The sequence below is a fragment of the Triticum aestivum genome, chromosome 5B (genome assembly GCF_018294505.1).
Source record: "Triticum aestivum cultivar Chinese Spring chromosome 5B, IWGSC CS RefSeq v2.1, whole genome shotgun sequence".
In the NCBI taxonomy this organism is placed as follows: domain Eukaryota; kingdom Viridiplantae; phylum Streptophyta; class Magnoliopsida; order Poales; family Poaceae; genus Triticum; species Triticum aestivum.
Genome location: NC_057807.1, coordinates 9,340,300 through 9,352,217, shown reverse-complemented (window position 1 = coordinate 9,352,217; position 11,918 = coordinate 9,340,300). Strand labels below are relative to the sequence as shown.

The 11,918-nt window shown below is 48.6% G+C and overlaps 1 protein-coding gene across 1 annotated transcript; it reads right to left on the bottom strand.

Moving 5' to 3' along the window:
• Positions 1 to 597: 597 nt before the first annotated feature.
• On the bottom strand, positions 598 to 2,167 carry LOC123115424 (uncharacterized). The gene is made up of 2 exons (XM_044536584.1): positions 1,221 to 2,167; positions 598 to 1,129 (listed from the first exon to the last, which is right to left on the bottom strand). Exons 1-2 carry the CDS (start codon positions 1,597 to 1,599, stop codon positions 792 to 794), a joined length of 717 nt encoding a protein of 238 aa, XP_044392519.1. The 5' UTR covers positions 1,600 to 2,167; the 3' UTR covers positions 598 to 791.
• Positions 2,168 to 11,918: the final 9,751 nt, after the last annotated feature.

The following is an 11,918-nucleotide window of genomic DNA, read 5'->3' as shown; positions in this document are numbered from 1 at the left end:
CCAGGAAGCCACGAGGCAGGGAGGCACGCCTACCCCCTGGGCGCCCCCCCCCCCCCCCCCCCCCCACACACACCCTCGTGGGCCGATCAACCCCGCCCGCATCGGCGACGCATGTCAGGAGTGCAGCAAAGATGGCGGTGGCGGCGTGCAGGAGACGACGACAGCGGCGACGGCGTAGTTTTTTCTTTTGCGTTTTTATTATGGCTTTTTTATTATGTACAAATATGAATGAAAACCGCCGAATATGAATGAAACCCGTTGAATTCGTGTCTTTTCGGTCTAATTTTAGCCGAACTTCATTTCAAAAAACGGCGTCTGGCGGTCGACCTGGGACGGTGGTTGGGAACCGCCGCGGGCAGAAAAGCGCCGGCAGCCGCCCCAGGAGACGCTATTTCGAGCCCGGGGGTGCGGAACGGCTAGAGATGCTCTAACATCCAGTGTACTGAGTGATGTTGGATGATATTTTGTCATGCGTATACAGAGTTCGGAAATCAGTCTTGGACATTAGCCAATTTCATTGCATATATACTTGTAAGAGCATCTCCAGCAGCATGTCTAAACTCTAGTGTAGTAGAAAATGTAAAATATCTCCAGAGATTTTTCTTTTTCTTTTCTTCTCGAGTCATATACATTTTTGCATCGGATACCACTGCCCTGTAGTACAACTGCAACTGCAACCAGAGTCTGCTCCTAGCTATACTTAGTACACTACAAGTATTATACTACGTAGAGTACTGTTTATACCAACTGAACCCAGAAATGGTAGAAATCTCGTTGAGCCAGTTGCAAAGCTAGCTTGGACTAGGAGCGCTCCGACTCGCTATAGCTCGATCGACCATGTCGCGCACGGCCTCCGCGCTCATCTCCTCGAAGATGATGGCCTCCACGCTCGCGCCCACCCGCTCTGCCTCCGACTCCCCGTGCCACTCCCACTCCCTCGCCGACATGGAGCTTGAAAGGTCCAGCTCCGCAAGCGCCGGGACCCTTGCGATGTCCCCCGCGATCCGCTCCCACGACGAAACCACCTTCCTCCACTCCTCCTTCTCGTCGGTGAGCGGGTCGGGTGGTGGCGGCGAGCTCCCAGCTGGCGTCCACGATGGCTTCTCGTCGTTGTCTTCCTCCTCCCCTGCTGTATTTATCAAGAAGCAGAGCATGAAACCAAGCAGAGGAGAATTCTCCTTGGAACGGTGACGTCAGAAGCAGAGTAGTGTAGTGCTTACAGTGGCTAAGCGTGGGCGACGACGACGCCTCCTCCTCCTCGTCGGAGCAGCGCAGCACGTCCAGGACGGACACCGGGCTGAGCCGCCTCGCGCCGTCGCCGCCGTCGGATTCCGTAGCCACAGCATCGTCGTTGCAGCACGCGTGGCCCGCGCGCGGCAGAGGGCGGAAGCTCTCGCGCTTGCGGCGGGCGGTGCAGGGGAAGCATCCGGCGGCAAGGCCGGCCCAGCGCCACCGCGGCAGCGCCCTCCTCATGGCCCTACGCCAAGAAGCCCTGGCGCCCCTGTCTTGGACGGAGGAGCAGCAGGGCTCTCCGTGAAGGAGGAGGAACGGCTCCTGCTGCTCCCGGAGCAGCTCCGAGAGCCTCCTGCCGCCGACCATGGAAGCAGGTAGAAACAGAATAGAGACAGAGAGGTGCGTGCAACGCTAGCTAGCTCCTGCAAGTGCCAGGAGAACTCAGCTCAGCTCACCTCTGTCAGGTGCGCTTCTGAACTTGTAGCGGCTGAGCACTAGCTCTCACGGACTATGGACAATCCATCGACATGCATGGCGGGGCTGTGGACGGCGACTGATCCTGATGCAAAGCTCGACATGTCTCCTCCTCCTCTCCTTCTCCCTCTCCTTCCTGAAAAGCAAAGCAGTGGTAGGGCACTGCCGCTGTAATTACCACTGTCGTAAGGGGCCTCACTGACAAAAAGTGTGTGTTCTATTTTTTTTTGCAGGTAAAAAAAAGTGTGTGTTCTAGAGACAGAGAGACCTGTTGTGAACAGGAAAGAAGGTCGTCCCACTGACTCTCTTCTCTTGGTAGGTGTAGGTGGTCGCCGAGGAGTGGTGGAAAGGTGGAGGAGTCATGCGTGCGTGGTGCAATCCGCTGAAATGGCGGGAAGATGGATAAAAAACACTGCTAGGAAGAAACAAGGTGAGATTTTTGATCTGATGGCGATGTTGTTTGCTCAAGGGGTGGCAAGCTGGTGCTTTTAAAATGATGATTCATGTGCGGAGATGAGCGAGCAAGGCCGCCATGGATTCAATTCAGGCATCTGTTTTCTTATTTACTTTGACCTTGAGGTTACAGAAGCCTCCAACTAAGGCGAGGTGAAAGAAGAAGAGGAACTGTGAACAATATCCTAAAAAAAATAAAAATAAAAATGAACTGTGAACTGTGAACAAGAGCAAATACATGCTATCTGTAACCTGGGCCGCGCATAGCCCGCCAGGGCCTTACAGCACAAGTTCGTTTGTGGGCCGAAGAGAGAGGCCCTTCTAGAAGGCCTTTTCTCCCTGGACAAAATTCGTAGATGCGGACACGGTTAGTAGAATTTTTCATTTGATTTTTTTTTCACAGTGAAGGTTAAATTTTAAGTTGCAAAGCCGGGCGGCACGATTCTGGAGAGACAATAACCAGGCGTATTGACTTTTCTTGGGGACGTGGTAATTACTGTTTCACCGTCAATAAAGCTATACAACCACAATGTTCTTTCTCAGAAAATGCGGTGAAAGTGCCATAAGCAAAAGCGAGCTCGAAGAAAAAACACAAAAGAGACCGTGGTTCGTAAAGACACTCGAGAGACGTAAACTGTGTGGTTACCTCGTTCTTTTTCGGTTTCGACGATGTCTCGATGACAACTCGTCATGCATCCATAGGGATAAGTGTGTGTGCGCGCGCATGTTCACCATCATCAGAAAAGATAGACATGTGTATTTATAAAGCCGCCATGGGTGTATGTACGATAGGAAGTGTCGACACTCGACAAAATTATGATGCATCGCTTTCACATACACACTTTCTCTATCTCTTAACATCACAAATGGGAGGGGGAGAAGAATCATGAGACAATCAGGACAAGCATATATGCGATTCCTCCACCAACTTTTGGATAGTGAAAATCAGGACAAAAAGGGGGCAACTATACAAAAGTTACCTGAATTTTGTTGAACTGGCAGTCGATTTTGAGCGTGTGCGCTTTTCTTGTTCTTCCCCGTGTTGAGCACCCTCCAGTGCATGCCTAACCCCCCCAGGCCTCAACCCTAGACGCTAGTGGTCGGTCGTCGATTCCTTGTCCATCTCGCCAAACAGCCATTGCCCAAGTTGCCACCCTCCTAATTAAGTCCCCTTCCCCCGGTAGCCCACCCTGGACCCCGAACCGTCAACCCTTTGTGTCGCCTCCATCTGCAATATCGCGGCTAGATGTGTTGTTCCGAGCTCGGGTCATTCTTGGCTATCCCTTACCCGGGATGCCACGAGCTCCTCGTATGCGGCTCGGCGCTCTGCCCCTCACCTTAATCTCTCCAAAAATCTATTCACGCTAGAATCGGTTTCAGGCAACTGTCAAATAGCAATCGTGAAAACAATAACCAATCATACTAGATTTTTCTTATGGCTAATGTCCCAGAAAAGGTGGCCAAAATGTCATCAACGGAATCATCTTGGAAACAACCAGACAAAAGAGATGGCGGTTCGCAAAGGCTCTAGAGATACGTAAACCGATTTCTCTAGAAGAAAAAGAGGTTTGTAAAGGTTTTTCTATCTTATGGCTGGTGTAATTACTGTTTCACATCATGCATCATTCCACAACATTCTTTCGTGAAAGAGTGGCGAAAGCGCCATCATCAAAATCAGCTTGGAAAAGCAGCACAAAAGAGGCAGTCGTTCGTCAAAGACACTAGAGACGTAAAATGATTTCCCGAAAAAAGGAGACGTAAACCGCAATGACTACCTCGCGGTCTTTGCTTTCGACGATGACTCGCCACCACCACCACCACCATAAACAGACATAGACGAGCATATATAAAGCAGCCGCCATGGGCATATGTACCCATAGGAGAAGGGAATCGATCGATACTCAACAAAATTAATATATGGTGCATCACTTTCATACATACACACACTTTCTCTCTCTATGAGAGAGAGTGTCACAAAGGGAGGGAGGGAGGGGAGAGAAGAATGATGGGACAATGAGGACAAGCATATGTGCAACTCCTTCACCAACTTTCGGCCGGTGACAAGAAATTATATAGATTTAGAGAGGCATGCATGAGGGTGACAGGTGCCAAACATGAGGAATAAGAAGGACACAGAGACGATCGATGGATACATCCATCCAGTAATCAGCCAACAGATATGTAGCAAAGCTGCAGCACTAGCTACTAAATCACAGAGACAACAATAATTGAGATCCAGCGGAGGGAGTCGAAGAGCATCTCCTGCTCGCTGGACCGATCCTGGCCGTCCATTTCCGATCAGAGGGAGCGCAGAAATCGGCGATGTTCGAGCAGCAGCAGCATCGATCAAGCAGCAAGTAGGTACGTTTTTTTGGTGCCATTTTCCATCCACAATTTCTTGCTTTTATATATAATCAAGGATCATGCATGCATAGTGCTAGCTTCTTATGGGTTGTGATTAATAGCAGCCCGTCCGTCGTACGTTCGTCGTCCGTTCGTTCGTTCGATCGATGTTGCAGCAGGTCAAAAAACATCTTCTCGTGCGTGCGCCCGCGCCGTGCCATGCGCTTTGCTACCGGATCAGCGAGGCGAGCGCCTGCATGTCCAGGGCGCCGCCGGAGGCCGACGCGGCGGCGTAGAGCTGCCTGAGGGCGAGGGCCTGGCGCGCGGCGTCGAGGCGGCGGCTCAGGGCCTGGCCCTGGGCGCGGAGGCGGGCGTTGGCGAGCGCGACGAGCCCCGCGCGCGCCCTGGCCACCCGGAGCTTCTCGGCGAGGTGCCGGTTCCCGGCCCGGAGCGTGGCGGCCGCGGCGCGCTGCTCCTCGAGGTGCCGCTGCTTGCGCGCGCGTGACCGGCGCGCCGACTCGCGGTTGGACACCTTGCGGCGGAGCCTCCGCTCCCTGTCGCCGTCGTCTGGTCCGGCGGCGGCGACGGTCCCCGCGGATCCCGACGACGTGCCCTCCTCCGGCGACGACGTGGTCATGGGCGGCGCCTCCAGCGACGGGGCGGCGGGGCTCAGCAGCATGCCCTCCTCCGGCGACGACGCGAGCATGGGAAGAAGAAGATCCGGCGAGGACGGGGCAGCGGGGCTCAGCACGCCCTCCTCCGGCGAGGACATGGCCGGCACGGACGGCGGCGCCTCGTCCAGGCCGGAGCCGAGGTAGGCGAGGAAGGCCTCGAAGTCGAGGTCGACGTCGGAGAGGGCCATGGCAGCTCGCCAGGGGCAGAAGCGTCACAGCGTAACCTGGAGTGTGCTGTGCGAGTGGCGGGAGAGGGAAAAGGGAGGGAGACAAGTGTAGGAGGGCCCTATTTATAGCCCGTTTCGGACGGCCGGTGGCGGGCTGCCATATTGGGCCCACCTCCGTTTTTTCCCCTTCTCGTGGACGTCCCGCGTGGGCCCACGCGCCTCGGTAGCGAGTGCCCACTGACGATGACCTTTTTTCTTTTTTTAAAAAAAAGTCGTGCCGATGGTGGTGCGTTGTCGATCGATCTCGACGTCGAGGTACCAAATGTTTTGCTGCATACTCCCTCCTTTCCGGTTTATAAGGTTTATCTCAAAATTTTAGTTTTTCCATTTTATAAAGTTCAATTTGGTTGTTTTCCATCACATGTTCAGATTTCAAGTTGCATTAAATCATTACATGCAAGTATTAAGAGAAAATTGATCAATGCATGTAATTTATGTATGCATGCATTGTAATTAATGCATTGATAAACATATTTTTTTGAGGAAAACAAAAGCATTAATTGGGTTTTGCAAACTATAAAAGTATTCCACCACTCATCATCTATCTTGGTTGGTGAGATTTTTGAATTGAGTCTTATAAATCGGAAAGGAGGGAGTATAATTTATTTATTTATTACATCTCGATGGTCACAAGGTTAAATACTCTGACAACAACGTAGTAGTTTGCCTGCTGTGAACCAGCTAGCTCGACTGAGACTTTTGATTCGTTAATTAATTAATTACCTCACGGCACTTGAGATTCTTTTCTTTCGGCCTTGTACAACTTCACTTTATTAGCCGGTGATATCCAAGGTTGGTCAACCAGGATATATATGGAGACATGTAATTTCATGGGTTAATTCTTGCAGAAATCCCCATGGATCAATTTGCTAAAGTACCGAACGATTCTCTCTGATTGCACACCGCTAGCGGGATTCCCTCCATTGTTTTCCATCTGTTCGCTAGTCACAACCACCTTCCTCTAATCGTTGGCAGTTTTTTTTTTCAAAAGCGGTTGGTTATAAATTCAACAAAAAAAAATGCGTATGTTGTGACTTGAACTCAGAGCATATACAACCGGACTTGGAAAATCCATTCCCTATACGTCTGCGGACGCACTCGGGCATGTCAGCGGACCGAGCCGGGCCACCCCTCATATGTGGCAGCCACACACCTCAAATCCGAACTCTTGAATTGATGCAAATCCATGCACATCAATCAAACACATCAATGTCGCACATAAATAATAAATTTTAATGGCGAAAATACATAGTTCAAACTTATACTACCCCAAAACTGCTTCTCCAAAATAACCGCCTCCTCATGAATTTGCCTTCTAACTTCTCCAAAAACCAGACCTACCAGGGGTCAACTGGTTCTTCCGACACTACTCTCTTGACTTCGCGAATAAGCCTCACAACCGCTCCTACCTTTGGAGAATCATAAACGACCAACTCCCCCTCACATCCGCAAAATCCCATTTGTCTGTACCGGAAATGGCACCTCCACCTTCTTTTGGCTCGACGCTTGGCTTCTTTCCACACCACTCGCAGGCACTTACCCATACCCTCTTCTCCCACTCCACTTCACCCTCTGTCTTGGGTTTCTCATGTCATGCAGAATGGTTTACTCGCTACTCTATGGAACCACCTAACCAGTGTTGCTTCCGTAGAGTTTGCGTCTGTTTTGTCTTTGTTGTAGGATGTCATCGCGGACGACGTGACCAACGACAAGTTCCTCACCCACATCTCCTCGCTCTCCTGGAGGTGGCCTACTCACTACTTCCTCCGACCAAGAGATCGATCTCAACGCTGGGCACATCTAGAGCTCCAACGTACCTATCAAGGTCAAGATCTTCAGCTGGCTTATGTATCGTGATAGTTGAGCACGATGACGAACTTACATTCTAGCACCATCACCTCGGATTCAGCCCGCCCCCGGTGTGACATCACGCTGGAGGACTCGACGCACCTCGCCATCCTTTGCCCATGCAAGACACATGTCTGGTCCTTCTTGGGGCTGCTGCCCCTCCCTCCATCGACCTTGTTTCGGCTACTCCTACGCCGGTTGGTCTCGACATCAACATTTGCCCACCGTCTCCCTTGCCATTCTATCGAAGTTGTGAGACTCCAGGAATTAGCGTGTCTTTCACAACGAGCTCGACTCACCCTAGACACTCTCTGTAACATCATCTCAGACTTTACGCTTTGGACGGCCTTCAGGTTTAAGGACCCAGTTAGTAGGGCGCCCGTCTCTTGGCACCTATATATACGTCTCCTCTTGCTGTAATCCTTGATGTAACTCACCCTACGGGCCTTTGAGTAATATATTCAGGTGGGGATCCTCTACCCCCTGTGCCTATACGAAATAACACAGTTCAAACATAAAATTTATTTTAAGTGCACAATTCAAACATTAGCTCTTTGGTTTTCATTGTAGGCCCACATATACTTCACAAGATCACTAAGTAGTTGCGCGTGCGCCTGATGATCTCAAAGATTTTGATGCATCTACAGAAAGTTTCATAAGCTGATCTGCATGTTATTGTTCGGGAATGTGGACTTGTTCTCTAGGCGTCTCAAAATCATTGTTTTGGGCTACCCATCACCCTTGTCCTCGCTAATCATATTGTGCAAAATGACAACATGTCATCAGCTGCCACAAAATCTTTGGTTCTCACACCATTGCAGCTCCATGAACAATTCCCAATGAGCTTGGAGCACTTAAAATGCCCTCTTCGCATCCTTCCTATCAGCCTCTTGCATTGTTGCAAAGTGCCTTTTTTCGTTGGGGATCAGATGTGGTGTTCACAAATGCCGCCCATTGAGGATAGATACCATAGGCAAGATAGTATCCCATGTTGTAGTCGCGACCGCTGACAGTGTACGATGGAAATTCCCCATTACAAAGTCTCCTAAAACGGAAGATCCCTGAAGCACATTGATGTCCTTGTGAGAACCAGGAATTCCAAAGAATGCATGCCAAATCCACAAGTAATGTGATAGCACTGCTACCAATATGATGGTGGCCTCTTTGGTGTGACCTTGGCACATCCTGCGCAAACCTTTGGGGCAGTTCTTCCATTGCCAATGCATGCAATCAAGACCCGAGCATACCATAAATCCTCTTGCCTTTCCAATAGCCAATAACATTTTTGTATCCTGCACATTCGGTTCTCTCGGATACTTTGGTCCAAAAACCCGCACCACGACGCGGGCAAACTTGACAGTGATCTTTAGGAAAGGGATCTCCCCCATTCCGACCATCTCACCAACAGCATCGACGGCGGTACCATGTGCAAGCATCGTCAGAGCAGCCATACATTTCTGCTTAGCAGAGAATGATAGTTGTCCATAACAATCTCTGGTGAGTTTGAAGGGATCGTGTGCCTCCACTCCCTCCACCACGTGCAAGGACAATGGTTTGCGCATACGGAACCATCGACAAAACCATGTGTTGCCGCAATGACGTTTTCTTTGAAGCCATGAGGAGGCCAATGGAAGTATTTCATGATGCTAGGGTTGGTGGTAGTCGTCCCCTAGAATGGCGACAATAGCAGTTTGTACAGAGGGTTTGAGCATCTTGAAGCAGGGTGTGTGGAAGATGGTTGATTGTCATGTTCCTCCTCTTCAATGATATCACGTACGAGCGGTCGTGTTGGGATCCAAGGACATCGCGATAATCTCCGGTTGACATGACATAACATTTTGGTTCTATTGCATGCAATGGACCGCTTTTTCGCCCAGGAAACCAGCGTCGGTAGCGTTGGTGCTCCTTAGGATCTGGGCATGGTGATCTCCCTCTTCATTCAGATTGCGCCGACGGGGCAGACAACAATGTTGGGTGACGATCGACATGGCGATACGCAAACATCGACAAGGACCATATTGTAATTTTTCCTTTTTTTGGAAGCTTCTTCCTGGAAAATCTTGGGGACACACGGCTTTCTGGATGACGCCCGTAGGTTACACATGGTTAATCTACCACTTGGTAATTTCATGAAAAATAGTTACTTTATTTCTGGTGGAAAACTAGACCTTGGAATTAGCTACGTAGCTAGAATAGAGTGCATCGACCATCTTTTACTTTGGTCAGCACAGCGTAGAAAGCAAAACTTTGGAATGGTCGACGAAGATCGATGGAGAGCGACGTGCATATGCATGCTTGGCTTTCCGAGGAATTTCGAATGACAATACCAACCTACCCCAGCTACACCTAGCTAGCTTAGCTACCTCTAAACCTTAATCACTAAGGCATGAGCAGTGCCCAAATCTAACGCCTTCATCGATGTATCACCTGTCTAAGTCATACTATATACGTTCAACCAAATTAAGGCGGGGTGACCTAGGTATGAACAGATCACAAATTAATGAATTTTCTGATTTCTTTTTGGCGAGGTGGCTTAATTTTTGCGTATCAACAACAACAACAACAACATCAAATACTACTATATTAACCTTAGTTAACTGGCTTAATTTTTGATCAGTTTTTTAAATTTATGTGCATACGTATGCATATACGTGTCGAAGAAACTGGCTGGCCAATAATAGTCGGGCAAGATAACGAGTTGATTCCAGGTCCACTGAAAGGTACGGGTCGACCACGAAAAGACGGCGACGTATATATTCTGGCTTTAACTAACTAATAACCAATGGATCTATGCAATGCAAAAAAGAAAAGTAGATATTCTCATCTAGATGGAATGAGCTCAGCCAGCCACTGGAACAGCATATACCAAAGCTCGATCATCAGGTCACCATCATCACCCGTATATAATGCATGCATCGACCGATCGCATCTAGGCGGAATAACCAATTCCAAAGACGTAATAACATAGTATTAGCTTCTATAATCTCATATAAATTAAATATGGAAGAAGACACTAACATGCATGCATGCATGCATGCATATATGCGCAAGAAAGTTATAAGAATTTCTTCTCGCTGTATATTTTTATAAATTTGGAATAGTTTATAGTCCCTTCATCTTCTAGACAGACCTAAGACAAGTAACTTAGAACGGAGGTAATACACAAAGTTAGATACTCCCTCTGTAAACAAATATAAGAGCGTTTAGAACACTATTTTAATGATCTAAACGCTTTTATATTTCTTTTCGTAGGGAGTAGTAAAGAACTACGACAAGTTAGAGCATATAAGTGCAAATTTATTACGGAATGAATGAACTAGCTAACTGGCCAGTTCTTTTTACCCTCCCCGTCTAGGTGAGTAAGTCATCTTAGGCTATGCACCGTGACCAAAGAAAATGGGAAAACGAGAGACATTAATGTTTATTTGCTAATTAATAGTATTGCATGCAATGAACTAACCACTGCATGTCGTGTTTGATAGTCTCAAGTCATTAAAAACATACACGCAAATGGCAGAGCGGCGGAGCCTTCGAGAACAAGGAAGCCAGTAGCAGGTTGGATCGATCCTCTGTTGCACTGTACATGAAGGAAGCATGCGAGTCCTACTCTACTATTTATGGCCTCCAAAGTCGAAAGGTAAGCATACGTGCCGCCACTACGTGTGATCTACCATTAGCTAATCCCAGTACTAAAGCTGCGTGCTTTAGGCTAAAGCAGGGCAGGTAGGGTGCAACATTTTCTTCTGTTCCGACGAGTGGGCGGCACGCACTGCACCACCACTAATTAAGCACAAATATCATCGTCCACTCTTTCCAGAGTATGTATGGAAATGAAAGCTGATTGATTAGCTAGCTACTTAAACATTAACAAGTACGGGTTAATTTGCTTACCGAAGTCCGGTAGTAAATCAGTTTAGAACGAAATTGATTTTGGATGATCATATTCTAGTCCTATAGCTTGGAATTAGTTAAGTTTTGGTTGGTGTCCGGATGCATGAATCTTACTACAGGGGATGGTAGGAGCTAGGGATTAGTTATGTTAGTTAATGGACAGATGGCGTGCATGTGCATCCATGCACCTCCAAACTTCCAAAGCCTAGCTAGCTATGTAGCCAGTAGACATACAGATCGATTGGTGTCTGGTCTGCGTCTGGATCATGCATGGTGGGCATATGCATTTGGGCAGCCACATGGGCGTGCCTCAGGATTTTCGGAAAAGGCGGTAATGCAGGCATATGCACTATGCACAGCTTTAATCTGGGGCCTTTGCAGAATCTAAGAATTTTTTTTGAGAATCTAAGAGCCTTGTTTGGTGCCAGGTGTCAAGCAGCTAGCAGTTCGTTTCTACCACCTTAGCTGAAATGCCTGGATCTTGTCAGATTTGTGGAGCATCCTTTTGCCCATCCTTTTTACTATTCTAGCTTGATGGGTTTGTCCATTGCATTGCATGCGTGGATCTATCTGCTTTTTCGTGTGGAAAACCGACAATGCCCCGCGGAATCACAAGGCGGTAATGCAGGCATATGCACTATGCACAGCTTTAATCTGGGGCCTTTGCAGAATCTAAGAATTTTTTTTCAGAATCTAAGAGCCTTGTTTGGTGCCAGGTGTCAAGCAGCCAGCAGTTCGTTTCTACCACCTTAGCTGAAATGCCTGGATCTTGTCA

What these genes read in the sequence shown, in the direction of transcription:
- LOC123115424 (XM_044536584.1), bottom strand. Translation starts at nt 1,599, where the DNA reads ATGGTCGGCGGCAGGAGGCTCTCGGAGCTGCTCCGGGAGCAGCAGGAG. An exon ending in GTCGCCCACGCTTAGCCACT is followed by an intron (nt 1,130 to 1,220) that starts GTAAGCACTACA and finishes TGATAAATACAG; the next exon opens with CAGGGGAGGAGGAAGACAAC.